Source organism: Rhopalosiphum maidis, chromosome 2 (assembly GCF_003676215.2).
Source record: "Rhopalosiphum maidis isolate BTI-1 chromosome 2, ASM367621v3, whole genome shotgun sequence".
NCBI lineage: Eukaryota > Metazoa > Arthropoda > Insecta > Hemiptera > Aphididae > Rhopalosiphum > Rhopalosiphum maidis.
Window position 1 is genome coordinate 20,689,004 of NC_040878.1, and position 17,564 is coordinate 20,706,567.

General features: G+C 26.7%; 1 protein-coding gene across 13 annotated transcripts in view; it reads right to left on the minus strand.

Annotated features, from left to right (window-relative positions):
• Window positions 1-3,568: 3,568 nt before the first annotated feature.
• The window catches only part of LOC113554444 (PDZ and LIM domain protein Zasp), a 28,088-nt gene continuing 14,092 nt past the window's right edge, over window positions 3,569-17,564 (minus strand). Inside the window, exons 2-16 of one of the 13 annotated variants that reach the window (XM_026958294.1) lie at window positions 16,005-16,156; window positions 13,960-14,146; window positions 13,753-13,901; window positions 13,595-13,695; window positions 12,948-13,155; window positions 12,602-12,790; window positions 11,910-12,018; window positions 11,422-11,463; window positions 10,564-10,663; window positions 9,943-9,978; window positions 5,404-7,330; window positions 4,817-5,003; window positions 4,623-4,743; window positions 4,415-4,530; window positions 3,569-4,310 (exon numbers count right to left, since the gene is read on the minus strand). In XM_026958294.1, coding sequence (XP_026814095.1) covers window positions 4,233-4,310; window positions 4,415-4,530; window positions 4,623-4,743; window positions 4,817-5,003; window positions 5,404-7,330; window positions 9,943-9,978; window positions 10,564-10,663; window positions 11,422-11,463; window positions 11,910-12,018; window positions 12,602-12,790; window positions 12,948-13,155; window positions 13,595-13,695; window positions 13,753-13,901; window positions 13,960-14,146; window positions 16,005-16,156 — 3,702 coding nt within the window. In that variant the 3' untranslated portion in view covers window positions 3,569-4,232. Of the gene's footprint in view, window positions 4,311-4,414; window positions 4,531-4,622; window positions 4,744-4,816; window positions 5,004-5,100; window positions 5,198-5,403; window positions 7,331-7,353; window positions 9,232-9,254; window positions 9,621-9,942; window positions 9,979-10,563; window positions 10,664-11,421; window positions 11,464-11,909; window positions 12,019-12,601; window positions 12,791-12,947; window positions 13,156-13,356; window positions 13,487-13,594; window positions 13,696-13,752; window positions 13,902-13,959; window positions 14,147-16,004; window positions 16,157-17,564 lie in introns of those variants that run through there. The other 12 variants (XM_026958297.1, XM_026958300.1, XM_026958305.1 and 9 more) reach the window with 12 other exon arrangements.

Here is a 17,564-nt window from a genome sequence, read left to right on the forward strand (position 1 = left end):
TAAGTAAAAAAAGATATACTAGTAACATATTATATTAAATTGAGAGTAAAAAAAATAATCTTTTGGAATATCTCTTGGTTCTTCATCAAAAATACCTGTGTTATTATGATTTTTTTACCAAAAATATTCTACTTAAATCTTAATCAATTATAAAAATAATTATATTTAATTACCTAATAACCAAATTAATAAAATATTATTATTAATTGTATTTTTATAATAATATATAATATAATATAAATACTAAAACTTGCAAATGACTTATACTGTGACCAAGTTAAAATGACATCACAGCCTCCTCATATGTCATATTGAAAATAATCATTATACACTTATACAGCATTTACCTACATTAATTTCTTGTATATATATGTACATAGTATAGGTTGTATTATTAAAAAACTTTGTTTAAGTGAACTAATGTCTAATAGTAACGTGTGAATTGCTACTGTAATATTATAAATTAATCTACAGATACTTGTCAGTGGCATAGCTAGGATTTTAAAATAGGGGGGGAGCAAACTCAAAATACCAAAAAAACATAATCAACAATTAACAATAATAACAGTTCATTTTTATATTAAGTTGATATAGCTGATAGGGGGGCATGGCCCGCTGCCACCCCCATGGCTATGCTGATACTTGTATAAATACTAATAAAATAAATAATAAAAAACAATTAAAAAATGTATTAACGTAAATAATACACATTTAAAACAATATTATACACAGTTTAATCAAATATTTACATACATTACATAAATCAGTTAAAAATCGTCATCAACATCATTGTTTTTGTGAGATGAAAGGTTATCAGCAAGTTCATCAAAAATAAAGTCCATGTTCCAAAATTTAAGTTCCTCCTCCTTAACACGACCAATAAAATATATGCAATCTTCCTTTTTGACTCTGACAAGAGCTTTGTACAATAAGTATTGGATGTCCAATGATTTGAATATTGTGTTGTCGGTTTTATTTTTAATATATTTTTTTATCATTGACCAAACCAGTTCTATGGGGTTTAATTCGCAATGGTAAGGAGGGATTCTAAGAACAGTTTTGTTATTTTTCTTAGCGATTTCATCAATGACATATGAATTGAAACTAGGAAAAAACCAATTAAATTTTATTGATATTCATTCAATATTACTTATATTGTGAAATTAATAATAATATTGTTATGGTTTTATTATAAACATAATGATTGTTGTAAAGTAAAAGTGTACATTTTTAAATGATCAGTGAAGTGATGAATGTATTGATTTTACAAATAGAAAAACTATAAAAAAAAAATTAAGCTGAATTTGTTGCAATCAATTATTAAATATTGAATAACCAACATAGTACTGAATGCTTTCCGGCGAGATTTCAACTAAGTAAAAAAAAAAAATATGGATTTCAGTCTAGTACCTATAATAGTATTTATTAAAGAGGTAGATAAGTGAGTACCACACTATCGATCTGCTATAGGTATTGAGTGGGTTCCTATTATTGGTCTATTAAATTTGAATTTAATAATATATCATTATATACAAAATCTTAGGTATAAAAACAAAATTTTTTTATACATTTCTAACTATAAAATAATTTGTGGTTTTTATGAATTTTGTCAATATTTTAACTTAATGTTATAATGTTGTGATTAGATTGATTTTCGTTTTTTTTTTTTTTTTTTTTTTAATTAGAAATTACTAACTTAAGAGAATATTTGAATTAATTTTTCAAGCATTTCTACGTAGCGAAAATTTTTTTTAAAAAATTGAAAATGTTGAATGCTTATAAATAGCTCAAAAATAATCACAATGTTTTGAAAATTGTATTGTAAATAGAAAACGATAATATAATTATTTTGTGAAAATTTCAAATATATCCGATTAGTTACATAAAAAAACAAAATCCATTTTGTCAAAAATTGGATTTTTGTAAAATTTCTTATTTTTCTTTCATTTTTATTTATTTTTTTCAATTATAAAATTAAGTACTGTTTACTTGTGTAATTTTTATTTTTAAGTTTTACCTACTAAAAAAACAATTTGGATCTAATTTGGTATCCAAAACCGATTTTATTGACAACTTATAATGTAAATAATGTAATCATACAGTCATATACAAAAAAAAAAAACATCATAATAAAATCAATGCATTAATCGCTACGCTTAGAATTTAAAATAATACAATAATAAATTAGAGTATTGTAATACATGTTGTAACCACTAACCAAGTTAAAATAATGTAAGTTAACTTTGGGCAAAACCTATTTACTCAAGTCTCCTAACGAGTAATCATCTTAACTCTGCCATACTATAGATAAATAATCAGACAAATAATTTCCAAATTTTAAAAATGAATATCAATACATATGAATTAAATGTTTAATACCAGTAACTCTTATGAATAAATAAATATGTATATTATATAAATTATATAAATTGATTATAGCCTATAAGGTGTTTGACTCTCATAATAAAAAAAGATCGATTTGTTAATTTAATTCTATCTAATATAAAATATTCACGCCTCACACGTATGCATTTTCGTAATTAATCTAATAACTAATAAGTATTGTCCGTTGTGTAAATGATTTAATATATGCGTCACTTACGTAGTTACGTATACTAGTTATACTATTAAAAATTTGTTTTTTATTTTATTTTATTATTTAATTAGACGATAGAAAATATTAAATAACCAAAGTTGGGTACTGCCGTACTGGATACCAAAGTATATACTTATATCTTATATATTAATATGTATTAATATTATACAATTTATAGTTGTTTCCTGCGGAGTTCTCGCCAACCCAGCCGATAGTAATAATAACAAAGTAATAATACGACGAATTTCTTTTGTAAATCATTTAATGATTTACATACTCGTACAATAACACTTCAATTTTGAGTCACTAAAAACTATCAAGAATTAAAAGCATATTATTTTTTTTATTACTAAACAAAAAAGGAAATGTTATGTTTAGTCAATCTATTAATAATATTATAGTATAATTCAGAATCAGCGTATCAACTTATGCAGGTTCAGTATAATATTAATTTAACACGTTCAAACTGCGTGTACTCTGTTAACACTTCTGATAAAATTATACCATACAAAGAATTTACAATTTTAAATCTTAATATAATAATGTAATTTGTTTGTTTTTAATCAATGTCCAATATCAGAATATTCACATATTATGTAAATAAATATGTGTTCGTACAAAATTATGAAGCTTAACGTACCAGACTGTGCTCAAAACTGAACGCTACCAAATGAATGTTTTGAAATATTATTGATATTGATCACTAAATGCGTCTAAATAACTTAATTATAAAAAAAATATATTTTAAATGTAGGTTTTTATATAAAAAAGACTTGGATAAAATGCCTTAAAGGTACATGCTTTAATTTTTTAAACCAAGATGATCAAGATCGCATTTGGGGTGGATGGATTTGTAGGTTTTGAACCCATGATTTTTTTTTTAGGATATAACATTTCATTAACCGATGAAAAAAATTGTAGATACAACCATGAAAAAGATGAGTGGGTAAATAAATTATCACAACACAAAAATAAATAGGTAGATACATACCTAGGTACTATATATAATAATTTAAATGGGTAACGTGTATATTGTTTAGGTAAAAGCCAAATAAGAATATTACAACAATTATTTAAATAAATCATTAAAGGTAACACACATAACAAGCTAGACTGCATAGAGTTCAGTACTTTAGTAGTTTAAAAATATATAATACCATAATTTAATTAAAATTATTCTCTATAGTAAAATATTTTTAACAAATAAAGAAATATTCAATTTATTTAAGATAACTTATTGGATTACAAAGTATAACGTTATAAATTGGTGAAATGTACCTTGAGTACTAAAACTATATGTATGTCGCTTGCATATGTTATTTTAAAAATATTGTTATATAACTTTAAATTGTAATGTGTTTACCTAAGTATACATTTGGCTTTGGTATCTACATAATAAGTAATAATTAATAAATAAATGATTAAGTTTATGCCTAAACTAATTTTTGGTACAATTTTGTTAATTAAATTAAAACAAGCATCGTCTAAAGTCTAAAAATGTATGGATTATTTAAGCTAAAACTAAACTAAAAATAAATAAATGGTTTACAATGAAATGGTTGTATACGTCAATAAAAATTGTTTGGTAAATTATCAATGATTATTCACAATGGTCAATTGATGTATGCGATTAATATTAACGTGCGTGGCTCTTGCAGTAAGGTCTTCCTCCTTTTGCATAGAAACTCTGCCCTTCCAAATTTATCTTACATTTCTATAAACATTTATTAACATTTTCAACAAAAATTACAAAATAATTGTAATTATTAATTAACAAGTTATGACTAATTGTAATAAAAATGAAAAATAAACACGTACCGAGCAATTGAAGCACGGACTATGATAATTGCTATTTAAAGCTTCGACCCAACGGTCACCCGCCTCAATTGGAAAACCACAAGCTATGCATTTAGTCGTGAATAATTCATTCCAATCTACAATATATATAGTAAATAATTAGAATATTTGTATTATAACAATAACATGTTAGTATTATTTTTATTTTTCTATCGATATAATAACTCACCATTTTCACAGTATGGAAGACTATCTTCCAAAAAGAACGGGCTGTTACCGAAAAGTTTGCCACAATATGTACAATTGAAGCATTCGGGATGGAATTGTTTTCCAATAGCATTCAGGCAATCCTAATATGATAATATAATAATCATTGATAAATTATTTTTTAATGTAAAATCAATCAATAGATCAATACGTTACCCCTTTAATTTTCTTGGAGCACTTTGAGCACACTGGAGCGAGATATTGCTCGAAACAATATTCGCAGTACAGACCATTGTCTTCTTCCACAAAACCAATGTCTTGTAATGGACGTCTGCACTTCTCATTTGTACACACGAAATGTTCCGGACACCAAATTTTTCCGAGAGCGGTAATAAATGGTCCTCTGTTTAAATAATAAAATATTAAATAAAAACGTAATTTGAAACTCCAGTATAAGTGCAGAAACTAGAAAAAAAAACCAAAGCAAAAAGCTAACAAACCTTGTGATTTGGGTTTGACAACAATTACATTCGGGGTTTTTAATGATCTTTGGTACATTTTTATCGGCGTCTTCTGTAATTGTAAGTTTTCCAAATCCTGGGAGATTATTAATAACCGTGAGAAGCATACAAATAACAATTACGATGTGTTATAAAAATCAAAATATTGTTAAATAAAACAAGACCGGTGCTGAGTTGTTTATATCCACTATTTTTCTTACCTTGACCAGTTGGCCCAAAATAAAACTATGTCTAACTATTGCACACACACAAACAAATACCATATATCACAGTACTATTTACCTTATGTACAAATTGCACTGCCCACACAATGGTACTCTAGCACCTGGGGTCAAATTTTGTGGGTTCAGCACTCCACGACCCCTTCTAGGTGCTGTAAGACCCGCTGAAGCACCAGTTCTTCCAGTCGGCTGACCACCTATATCGGGTATGGGTATAGGTGTTGGAACACATTTAGGTTGTTGTTTTTTAGTAAGACATGTTAATTTTTTAGATAACAATGCGGCAGGTAATGATGATTTAGGCATAGGAGTGACCGGTTCTACTAGAGTATCATTAATTGAAACTTGTGGTGTTAATGGTATAGATTCTTTATAGGATTTAAGTGTAGGAGTAGATTTTGGAGTGGCAGCGATAGACGTGCTATTAGATGAAACGGGTTCAGATTTACTCGATTTCGTAACATTAGGATCGGTATTGTTAGATTTGTATGAACCACCATCTAAAGAAGATGGCTCATAACCTAAGGCAGGAGCAACTTTAGAATGTACATGAGTTTCTTGTTTTAAAAACGAAGCGTTTTTTATAGATGCCTTTGGTGTAAATGTTGATGCTTTTTCTTGGATTCCTGGACCTATTAATTTTGTTAAAGGCTTTTCAGAGGGTGTAACTCTATGAGGATTTTCTGGTATACTTAGTTGATATCGTGGTATATCAAATGGCTCATGGAGACCTGAAGCGGTGAACGGATGTCTAGGTAGAGGCTTAGAAGGTTCAGGTATTTCGTTTATTCCTTCATCTATTAGTTCTTTAGGCTCTTCAAGTTTGGGATCATCAAAAACTAGTTCTTCTACATAGTCAAAACTAGATTCGTCACGGTCGAAATCTCCTGCTGCTGTGGATAATTTAAGCTCATCCGATACAGGAGGAAAAGATTTTAATCCTAAACTAGCAATTTGTTCTTCCTCTGAATCTATAGCTGATGCGGGTGAATAAATTAACGATCTTGTCATTAATAAAGGAACCACAGGAGTTTTTTTATTATACCCATGCATATATCGAACTGGATTGTTCCCTACATGTCTTGACGGCATATTAGATTCGGTTAATTTATAACTACGATCTGGAGCTATTGCTAATGCTTCTGTCATAGTCATTGGTTTTTTTTCATCTACAGAATTTTCTATTGGATTTGTAATAAATTCTGAAGCGTCCACAAAAGTGGGAAGTGGAGAATAACTTCTTTCGGGAGCAGTTTTTAATGCGACGAGCATAGGTGATTCTGATCTATTTTCTTCTGATTCAATTACCGGTTGTTTTGATTTGATTTTAGGTTCAGTTATAGTAATATGAGAAATTGGTTTATCTTGTACAACATCAAATATTTTGGTTTTTGAACTATCATGTTCATCAGCATTTTTAACATTGCTTGACTCAACATTTTGAACATAATTTGATTCAATAACTTCTAAGCATTCAACAGTTGAACGAGAAATTGTGCTTTCCACTTGATGAACGGTAGAATTAATTAAACACTGAGATTCGATTTCTACATTCATTTCATGCTTTGGTTGGGGTGTAGAGGTTTTTGACCTACTGTAAATTCTATACTCCTGTGGAATTTCTGGTGGAAATATTACCAAATGAGTAGGTGAAATGGATCTGACATTATTATTTGGTGGCAATAGAGACCGAATTTCATGAGGTACTTCTGCGGTAGAGGTTTCTAGATCATTGTAATTTTGAATTGGTGATTGAGACCTATTTTCTTTAAATGACTCTATTAACATTTGCGTGGATATTGAAGCACTTAACGATTGTTTGCATTGGTTTAGTGTACGACATACATCCTTAGCACACGATGTAGGACACATACTTGAGTCCGTAGTTAATGGTTTAGAAACCACAGGACAAAATGCAGAACCGGTCGAAGATTTGGGTTTTAAGAAAGGTAATCTTGGTTGGGAGTTAACAGAACTTTTAGACTCATCTAAGGTTAGTGTTTTAAGGTAAAAACACAAAATAAACATTTAAATTAATTTTTAATCTAATATAAATTATAAATAATAAAAATGTGTTGAACAAATTATTATCATTTTGATTAGAAAACCTATATTGGCTATACAATATACGTGATATTTATCAGATACATACGTAATCGTACATACCTTAAATTATTTTTTAGAAATGTCCATTTTAAAGCCTACTACAAATCATATTAAAAATAATTGTACGTTTTAATTTTTTTAAAGTATTTGAAAGTAAAACCTATTGTTAAACAGTATCTACTAAAATATTTAAATGCAGTCAAAAACTGGTATAAAATAATATTTTCGAATTGTGGTGATATTTCATGATTTATGAGATTATTCTACAACGTTTTAGTAAATTCAGGCGATGAAGGAGAAGACGCGGTATTAGAGAAAAATGGAATAGCCTTACTCAATTTAACAGTACTAGGATGATTACTTTTGTATTTGAAAGAATTATCCATAGTTGAAACGGACTTATTAATATTTGATACAACTTTATTATAATTATTTGAAGATTTGTTTAAAAATGACGTATCACTTATTAAAGTATTTGGTGTGAATGTTGATACTTTATTTTTAATCCCTGGCCCCATTGACCTATTAGCCGTTGATAAATTATCAGCCACTGATATTTGTGGTGGTTTTGTTATGTTTTTTTGAAATTGTGATTGATTCAATAGCAGATTTTGATTTGATGTATTAAATTTATACTCGGGTAGATTTTTTTTGTGTTCTTCAAAATTAGGCACTTGAGTAATAAATGTCTCATTGTAATTAGATTTACTTTTAATTGGTTCATAGGGGCCAGAAATCGATAATTTATCAAAAGACATTTCAGATGATTTCAAACCTGTTATTGGTTCTTTTTTAAAATGTACATTTTGTATTTGTTGAGGTAATTCTTTATTTTTTTGTAATAATATTTCAGAAGTTTTATTGTTATATCCATGCATGTATCTAACAGGATTATTTCCAATGGGTCTTGTTGAATTTTTTATATCAGTTGATTCAAAATTAATATTCCTAGTTTGAAAATTTGACATTGTTTTATTAGTTTCATTAGTGGGATCTACCATTGGAGTTGGCAAGAGTTCAGAAGCATATATAAAAGTTGGCAAAGGCGAATAACTTCTTTCGGGAGCGGTTTTTAATGCAGCTACTAACGGAGATTCTGGTCTATTTTCATTTTCTACTGGTAAAGATACCCAAGGTGCAGGTTTAATAATTGGTTCAGTAAGAGCAATTGGTGTAAATGGTCGATCAGGAGCAATTTCCATTGCCATACTTATTGGCCCTTTGGAACCGTGAAATCTAGGTAAGCAGTTGAGTTCTGTATGTTCAGAATAATCATCTGGATATCGAGAAATAACATTTTCTGATTGAGATTTAGTTTTAAAAGCATTCGTCATGACTGGATCATCCATAACAAAAGTTTTATTTTTCGGCTCTGGCGTGTGTGGCTTAGAGTTTGTACGATACTCAGACGGAATTTCAGGAGGAAAGGTGATTAAATGATTTGGTGAAATTGCTCTCATATTATTATTGTGTGGCAATAATGATCGAACATCATGAGGTGCCTCAGCAGAAGTAAAATCTTGACCTTTATCATCTGGAATAGGTGAATGGGGTCTCCCTTTTTTAGTAGATTCTATTAATAATTGATCTGTAATTGAGTCGTTTAATGAGTGTTTTAATTCAGTCATTGTACGGCATACTTCTTGAGAACAAATTGATGCGCGTTTTCCAGAATCATATAACACTGTCTTAGATACCACAGGACAAAAAGCAGAACCGATCAATAGTTTTGGTTTTAGGAAGGGTAATCTTGGTAAAGAGTTAGCTTTGTATTTAGGTTCATCTAAAGTTAGCAAATTAAGGCAAAACACCAATGAAAATAAAAATTGATTAAATTGCTTTCAATTTTAGAATAAATTTACATATTTTTTAAAATCATAAGCAAGTATTTGATAATATTATCTACACCAGCTACTTCTAATTAAAAGGACAATAACCAAATATCCTGTTACTAATATCTTAGTGACTTATTGTAAAAAAAACACTTATAAATTTTATGTTCTGACTTAAAAATCTATAAAATTATTTAATTCAAACAAAAACGGTCAATTAAAAAAAAAATAAGCTTTTAAAATCGTCAAAACCAAACAGAAGCTTAGAATATTTGTACATATATCTAAGAAGTGAATACAATAGAGAAAGGGCGTGGTTTAGAGTTGAATGTTTTTATGTCTGAAAAATTGAAAATAATAAGACTTGAATTATATTTTATGAGTTATCATAAATAATCATTAATACTTTAATTCGTTATTATTAAAAACTATATTTTTTTAACATATAAAAACCGTTTTTGCTTATTTTGAACAATTATTTCTATAACAGCAATTGATTTTAATTATATATTTTGTTCCAATTTTACCCAGTCAGAATATAATAATTATATTAACTACTATTAAAGAACCAATTCCATAAAATATAAATTATGGAATGGTTTTTTATACCTGTTACATCTATGCACATCAAAAATAATGATTAGAACTAATAGTATTTTTACCTGAAGAAATAGATTTTTTCAATTGAGATTTGAAGCCTACAAAATAAATAATCATACAATTTGTTTTGGCGTATAGACACTAATGATTTTTTAATATAAGATTAGAATTAAAATTATTATGTTTTTCTAATTTTAATCTAACGAAAAAAAATCACATATAATTGTGTATTTCAGATAAAATATTTATTTTCTAAATTTAAATATTTCTTGAATATATATTTAATATTGTAGACAGATTCTTTGTATCTTTTAATCACTACTATTTTGCTAGGTAATAACTAATAAGTTAGGACAATTCGATATTTCTAAATAATAATATTGATAGATTACCAAGACGATTACTTAGATATGTCTAATTTAAATCGAAATATAAATGATATTCCTTACTTTCGAATTTAGTTTTTATAATTTATACTTCAACAATAAGCATATTATGTTCATTTTGTTGAAATATACTCTAGTACCTAGGTACTTATTCATATATTTATTTACTGCTTCTAATATTTAAAATATTCTATATTATACTTGTATAAACTCAACACCTACGTATTCAAATAGCGTCCCTAAGTAATATAGTTTTAATTAAAGTTTAAATACATTATGAAATAGTTAATATCTTACCGGTTTGAACTTGGTTGTATCCACTAGTGAATATCGGAGCAGTTGGTGTTTGTTTTTGTGCTTCATATGGTTTAGCATTTGAAAAAACTTTTGACGGAGTCTGAAAAATTATTTATTTAAATAGTTTGTTGGGTTGTAAATATAATGGGAAAATAATATTGTGTGCAATAAAACATTTTTGAAAAATGTTGCATTTTTTAAAGCATTAATAACAAAGATACAGCGTGTTTTAATATTTTAACAACCTGTAGTCAATTATAACAATTGTACAATACACAAATATACTACAGACAATACAGACAATGTCATACTGCTGGCACGAATAATACACGGTGATGCTTTTAAGACATACTGTAAAATCGAAGCTTGGTAACACAGTTTACATTTGTATAGGTTTTAACTGCAGTAGTGCAATTGTGCAACCTTTAAAGTATAACATAACTATTCCCTAAAAATTATTAATAATTATATTTTTTGTGTTGGTATGTTATGTTTATTACAAATTTATACCAAAAGTTTTTTTCTTTCATTTCACATTTGTAATAATTATTGCTATTTTTAATTTTGTGCCACTACGATAAACTATAATTCACGACTACCATAAAATTCACTAATCAGAACTATATCATTTGTATGATGTAAATCAATAAGCAACAACAATAATCAAAAACATTTTCGTCCAACCAAATAATAACAGTTAACTAACTATAAAAATAAAATGTAAAAAAAATATAAAAAACCTCATTGTTTAGTTTAATAAATGCAAACATAAAAAAGTTTTAATAATAATTTCACTTGATTTATTATCAACAACGGTTAGTATTGAAATTTTCCCCGTTATATAAAGTATTGGTCTACCTGCTGTTTGGGGGCGTTTACATGACTAGGAGCTTTTGGAGCCTGTATAGTAAAAATATTTTTCATAAAATAAAAATTTTAAATTTATAAGAATTATAGATAAAATCATAAAAACATAACAAAAAGTTAAACATCTCAACATTTTAAGTAATTATGTCTTTACATATTTTGTGATAGATATATTAAATTTAATAAATATAATAATTTAATCCAGTCACTTAAAATGTAGACTACAAGAACATGAACAATGTATTTTTATCTTAATAAATTTTTATAGTAATTTTGATTTTATTAATAACAACTAGATTAATTTAACTAAATAATTATAGTAAAATACTATATAAAACAATAGATAAAAATTTAAATTGTATAAATATAAAGAATGCTTAACTAACAGTGTTGATCTATTTTTAAAATATAGAAAAATTTGTGTTTTAGCTTTTGTAATAAAAATATGCATTTATATAGATTTTTAAAATTTAACTTACGTGGAATGGTATTGGCGATAAGGTACTTGGTTGTGGTGATTGTACAGATTGAACGTCCTTTGATTTATTTGGTATTATATTGAATGATCCTAATGGTGGATTTGAGCCTCTGTTAAAAACAAAAATCGGTAGAAATAGTAATTAATAAATTTACGTGTAACATTTTTCGGTTTATTTGATTGATACATCACTAACATTATTTTAATTATAATATTATTTGAAGTTAATTATACTAGAATTAGTGTCTATGTCTAGTGATTACTAATTATGTTAAAGTAAAATACAATATTAAACGTAATAAACTAAAAACTAAAATATTATCGATTTATTTGATTATTTCCTATAAACCTAAAAAAAAAAATATATTTTTAAAGATGTTTATAAAATTAATATAGATTCATTGTTTAATTTACATTATTTACGACATTTATTCGTTGATTAATTTACCTACAAACAAAACAAGCCTATAACTATCTATATTCTGTAATTAGTAGATTTAATATCGACATTTGTTGGTAAGCCGAAGAAACAAAATTAACCTCCTTGGAATTATATTAATTATAACTAGAATAAATATTGATTTGATATTTGAAAAGTTATTGATATATTATTTTTACTTTTTGGATTTAAAAATATCGAGATACAACATACACTATCGAAACAAAACAATTCCATTATAAATCATTACTTACGGTGCTACAGTAACTGGTTCCAAATTTGGTGTCGGTGGATTTTGTCTGGCAACCATTTTAGCATGAATGTCGCAATATAATTTGTTATTGATATTGAAATAGCCCACGTTTTTTAGAGACGATCCACAAGTGGCGCATTTAAAGCACTCGACGTGTAAACTTTTATCTTTGATGCGTACGAACACACCTCTATATTAAAGTTGAACATTTATTATTTATAAAAACTAAAATTGAATATTATAACAAACAAATACGAAATGTATTAGTGCCACGCGTGTTAATTTGCAAAAAGTGGTTTCGGGATAGGTTTAAAGATGATGATCAAGGAAAATCCATTGAATCTTACATAATATCGTTTCTGCAATCGCTGCACTCAATACGCTTAGCATTATCCTCGAATTTGTCCACTTCTTTCAAAGGAGAACCCAAGTAGGGATCTCGTTGTTCAGGCATATGCATGTTTGCTGCTATAGGTGTTATAGGGCGTGGTGATGTAGCACGCCCCCCTATTGCATGGCTTGAAGCCGAGAAATATGCGAATTTCGATTGTAGGTCTATTATTCCAAAATAAAATACATTTCTTAGCCTCTAATTTCCGATATATTAAAATCATTGATTTTCAAACTTATCTAAATATAAATGATAACAATAAACTGAATAAATTTTCAAAATCAATTGTCCACCCTACCACATTGTTTTTTTTAAAGCGTCACCATAAGCACCAAGCACAATACACAACATTTCACATAACTTACACTATGAGTCTCTCACAATCGGCGCAAATATTTTGATTGGGAGCGCTTTGTGGTGCTTTTGGCTCAGGTGCAGATACATGCCGCGTTGCATTTTTGTTCATCGTATCGATAACAACATTTTGATGAACTTCTGCATATATAACATTTTGAACGTTACAGAGAAAGAATACGACAACGGAATTTTCTTTTTATATCTTTATTTATCTGTAGCTACGTATAGATTGTATAGATATTTTACCTGTTTCTAAATCCCTTGGTTCTTTATCGGCTTCTTGTACCATTTTAAACACTTCACTTTTATTAGCTTCGTAATTCTTTTCGTTTTTCTTAAAATTGACTCTGTAATTTTTTAAACATAAATTATTATGCATTTAAGTTTGTGAAACATCCACCAACCCTAATACTCCTCCAGCTAATACTTCGGCTTGAGCTGTAAGTGTCTCAGCAATATTCTCCTCACTGTAAATACCTACTGGTGTGTTGTACTGTTTATTTACAATAGCTTTAACAGTTCCAGAATCATTATTGTATCCACTCGAATTAACCTATGAAAATTTCCTTAATGAAAATAGACCTATATAGTCGTAAATTAATTATATTTACTTTAGGCGATGAAGTTCCACTGTATGGCCGTGAAACAGAATTGTGTGAAGAACCAAATGCAGGAGATTGTGGTCCAACTTTGGCCAACGATGTTTTTGTTAGTATTTGTGGAGATTGGGATAGGCGGTTAGGCACTGGACTAGGTCCAACCGGTGTTACTGACGGTTTCCATGTACTTGTTCCACCACTAGAACATTAAAGTAAATCTTTCTTTATACTTAATGAGTTTTACTAATAATCTTTTAATACTTATAATAATTTAACTTTTTCGAGTATGTTAATAATTATTATATATAGTTATAGAATATAAAATTAATTATTTATTACAGAAATTAAGTAAATAATAATAGTAATATAAATAACTAATATTTTATGATCGTCACAAAAGAATTAAATAAATTTAAATTTCAATAGTGTCTAATAAAAATACTTACAATACTTACATACATATAATTTATACTTAAAATTGTATCCATATATTACAACCCCTCAATTAAAAAATATGAAAATTATACTTGGTTTAATTATTAAAAATAAATTTAACTCAATTAAGACATTTTTGAAAAAAAAAATATTATCAGTATCGTTTTTTTTAATTATTAACCACGTGAACACGAACATATATATTATTTATAAAATATATGCATGTAATATTTTTCTTCCGCGTGATTTATCCAAACTTGGCTATGATCCGAAAAAAGTATTATTTTCAGCAATTTTAAAGGAATTATTTGACAAGAAACATTAATGGTTTACTTCCTTTTAGAAATAGAATTCACAAAATATATCTCCGGACATATAAATTTGGAATCAAACCAACCACATACATATAAACATAAAACAAATCAATGTCATGTTATATTCTGAATCATTTAATTTATAGATGATTAGGTAATAGATTTTTAAATATCCTAAAGACTAAGATATATACGATTTAAGGTACTAATAGTATTACAAAGCTTAAAAAAATGCCCTTAAAAATTGCTTTTAATATAATCTTAAATAAAAATCTATTTATATTATTTAAATTTACATCATTTTGTATTATTGCGATTGATTTAAGTCATAAATAAAGCCATCTATCTATAAATTATATGACTGAAGTCTGCACGTGCATGACAAAAATGTCGTTCGTCAAACAGTTGTGCTGTGTGCAGTTACCAGTGTCACTACCGCATGTGTCTAGTACATACATGTATAATTTTTAAAAACATAATACGTAATTAAAAAAATATAGCCAAGCAAAAAAAAAAAATACTTATTTAGTATTTTTTTTTTAGTTTTAGTGGGATATTATATTTTATAGAAATATATGTTACATCAAATTATAATAATTATGTCCATTCTTATAAAATATACAAAAAATGATCAGAAAATGAAAGTTTAATTTTAAGTTTTTTGTTTATTTTAACAAATGTTGTTATTGGAAAGCATTAGTGATTCATAAAAAAATGCTATATATTACATTTAAATTCTCTAATGATTAGTACAGATAGGTCCTAGTTTCTTAAATAATTTACTCGAAAATATTAAACACTATTTATACGTGTCAAAAAAAATATTTAGGTACTTATCAGTAAGTCACGCAAAAACTGTAAGTTTGAATTCAATTAAACACCAATTAATACATTTTATTATACCTTTTTAGATTTACGTCTTAAGTTTTCAACATAGTTTAAAAAATTACTTACAAGTATAAATATTTGTTTAATTATATAATAGAAAGTTACAACACACAATGTACCTATATTTTAATTTGTTACAATATTCTCGATTTTATCTTTTTAACCTACATTTTATAATTAATATAGTATATCTTATACAAAATAAAACCAGAAAACATCTATTTCAGATCATAATAAAAATGTATTTCATTGCGTATCACTCTATAAAGTAAATAAGTGGTGACTATTGTTGTTGTCATTTTTGATTAAAAAACAGAACAACTTCTCAGCGATGTAATCGTTACAATATGATGCGATTTGACAACAATAGAATATAGCTAAGAGTTAATGCAGAGTATTAAAAATTATGATATGCCTTACCGTTGTATAGTCACTTCAAAAGCGTTTCCAGCTCCCAGGATAACATCTTGGGCATCCTTGTGCTTCACATCATATACATCTTGATTATTGACCCTGACCAGGGCGTCACCTACTTGAAGACCAGCTTTCTCAGCTAAACTGCCAAAATTCACCTGAAACAAAACATACGATCAATGTTATTAGATGTATTATGCATATGTGGACAATTATCGGTATAGTAAAAATTATAAAATATTATGCTTTGTCATATTTATACATTATATATAAATATATATATACAATAGAGATTTACTTGTTTAAGATTACCATTGTTTAGTTAAGCCACCAATTGAACAGAGTACTTCAGCAGTTCAGAATCATTATAAAATGTGCATGTCAGATAGATAATAATAATGGTATAGGTCATATGATATTATAATATGCGTTATATATTAAATAAGGAATGTATAATATTCACAAAAAAAAAAAACGAAGTTTATATCTACGAAAGTTGAATGAGGCAGCGGATTGGGGATCTTTAAATGTACAAGCAATGATAGATGTTTTTCACAGATTATATCTACATATTATTTTGAATAGGTAAATTAAAATATGCAATAAAAATGACGAAATATTAACTAAATGTACCTATATATACGATCGAATGACGACTAATAAACAAATATTAACTGAACGTACAAAAATACTAAAATTAGATAATTTAATAAAATAAAATAAAGTATTTGTTATAATTATTATTAAAGACAAAAATAAATAAATAAAAAAGTAGAAAATAAGTTGATTGAAAAACAAAATATACATGATGAAACTAATTTTAAAATAGAATGGTGGTACCAGAAATGGTGGTTTATCTTCATATATTAAATTATGGTATTGAATAATATAAAACAAAAGTGGAAAAAAATATATAAAAAGTCGAATAATAGAATAGAAATATAAAAAAATACAAGATTATTATAAATATGCACATAAGAAAAAAATACACAATTCGTCTACAGAAAATTAAATATTATAATATCATATATCATATATCATATCACACTATTACGTGTACCTATGTATAGTAAATAATATTATTATTATTTATTAATTTTGTATACTATTGTAATTGTATTATTGTATATTTTAGTTTATTAAAATAATAAATTTAATTCTTTTCAATAAACATATATAAACTTTTATTTAAAATACAATCATAAATGAATGCACATTTTATTTTTATACTAAACTTAATTAAATTTTTTATTGTTTAAAAAAAGTCATTCAACTTCATTTCTACTTGTTTAAGATAGTATATGTTACTCGAGATTTAATAAAGTTAAATATTGTTTAAAAATTATTATTATTATTTAATGGATAAATATGGCTATATGAATAAACATTTACTGACTTGTGGTTCACTGAATGTGATAAATGAGCATATAGTTTTATGTTCATAATACAGTGAACAAACACTGTAAAGTGTTGTATATATTATATATATGAGCATACCTACATTATGCTATAATAATATAAAACTAAAATAAAATTTCAATGGGCCTGAAAAAAATATGAGGATAA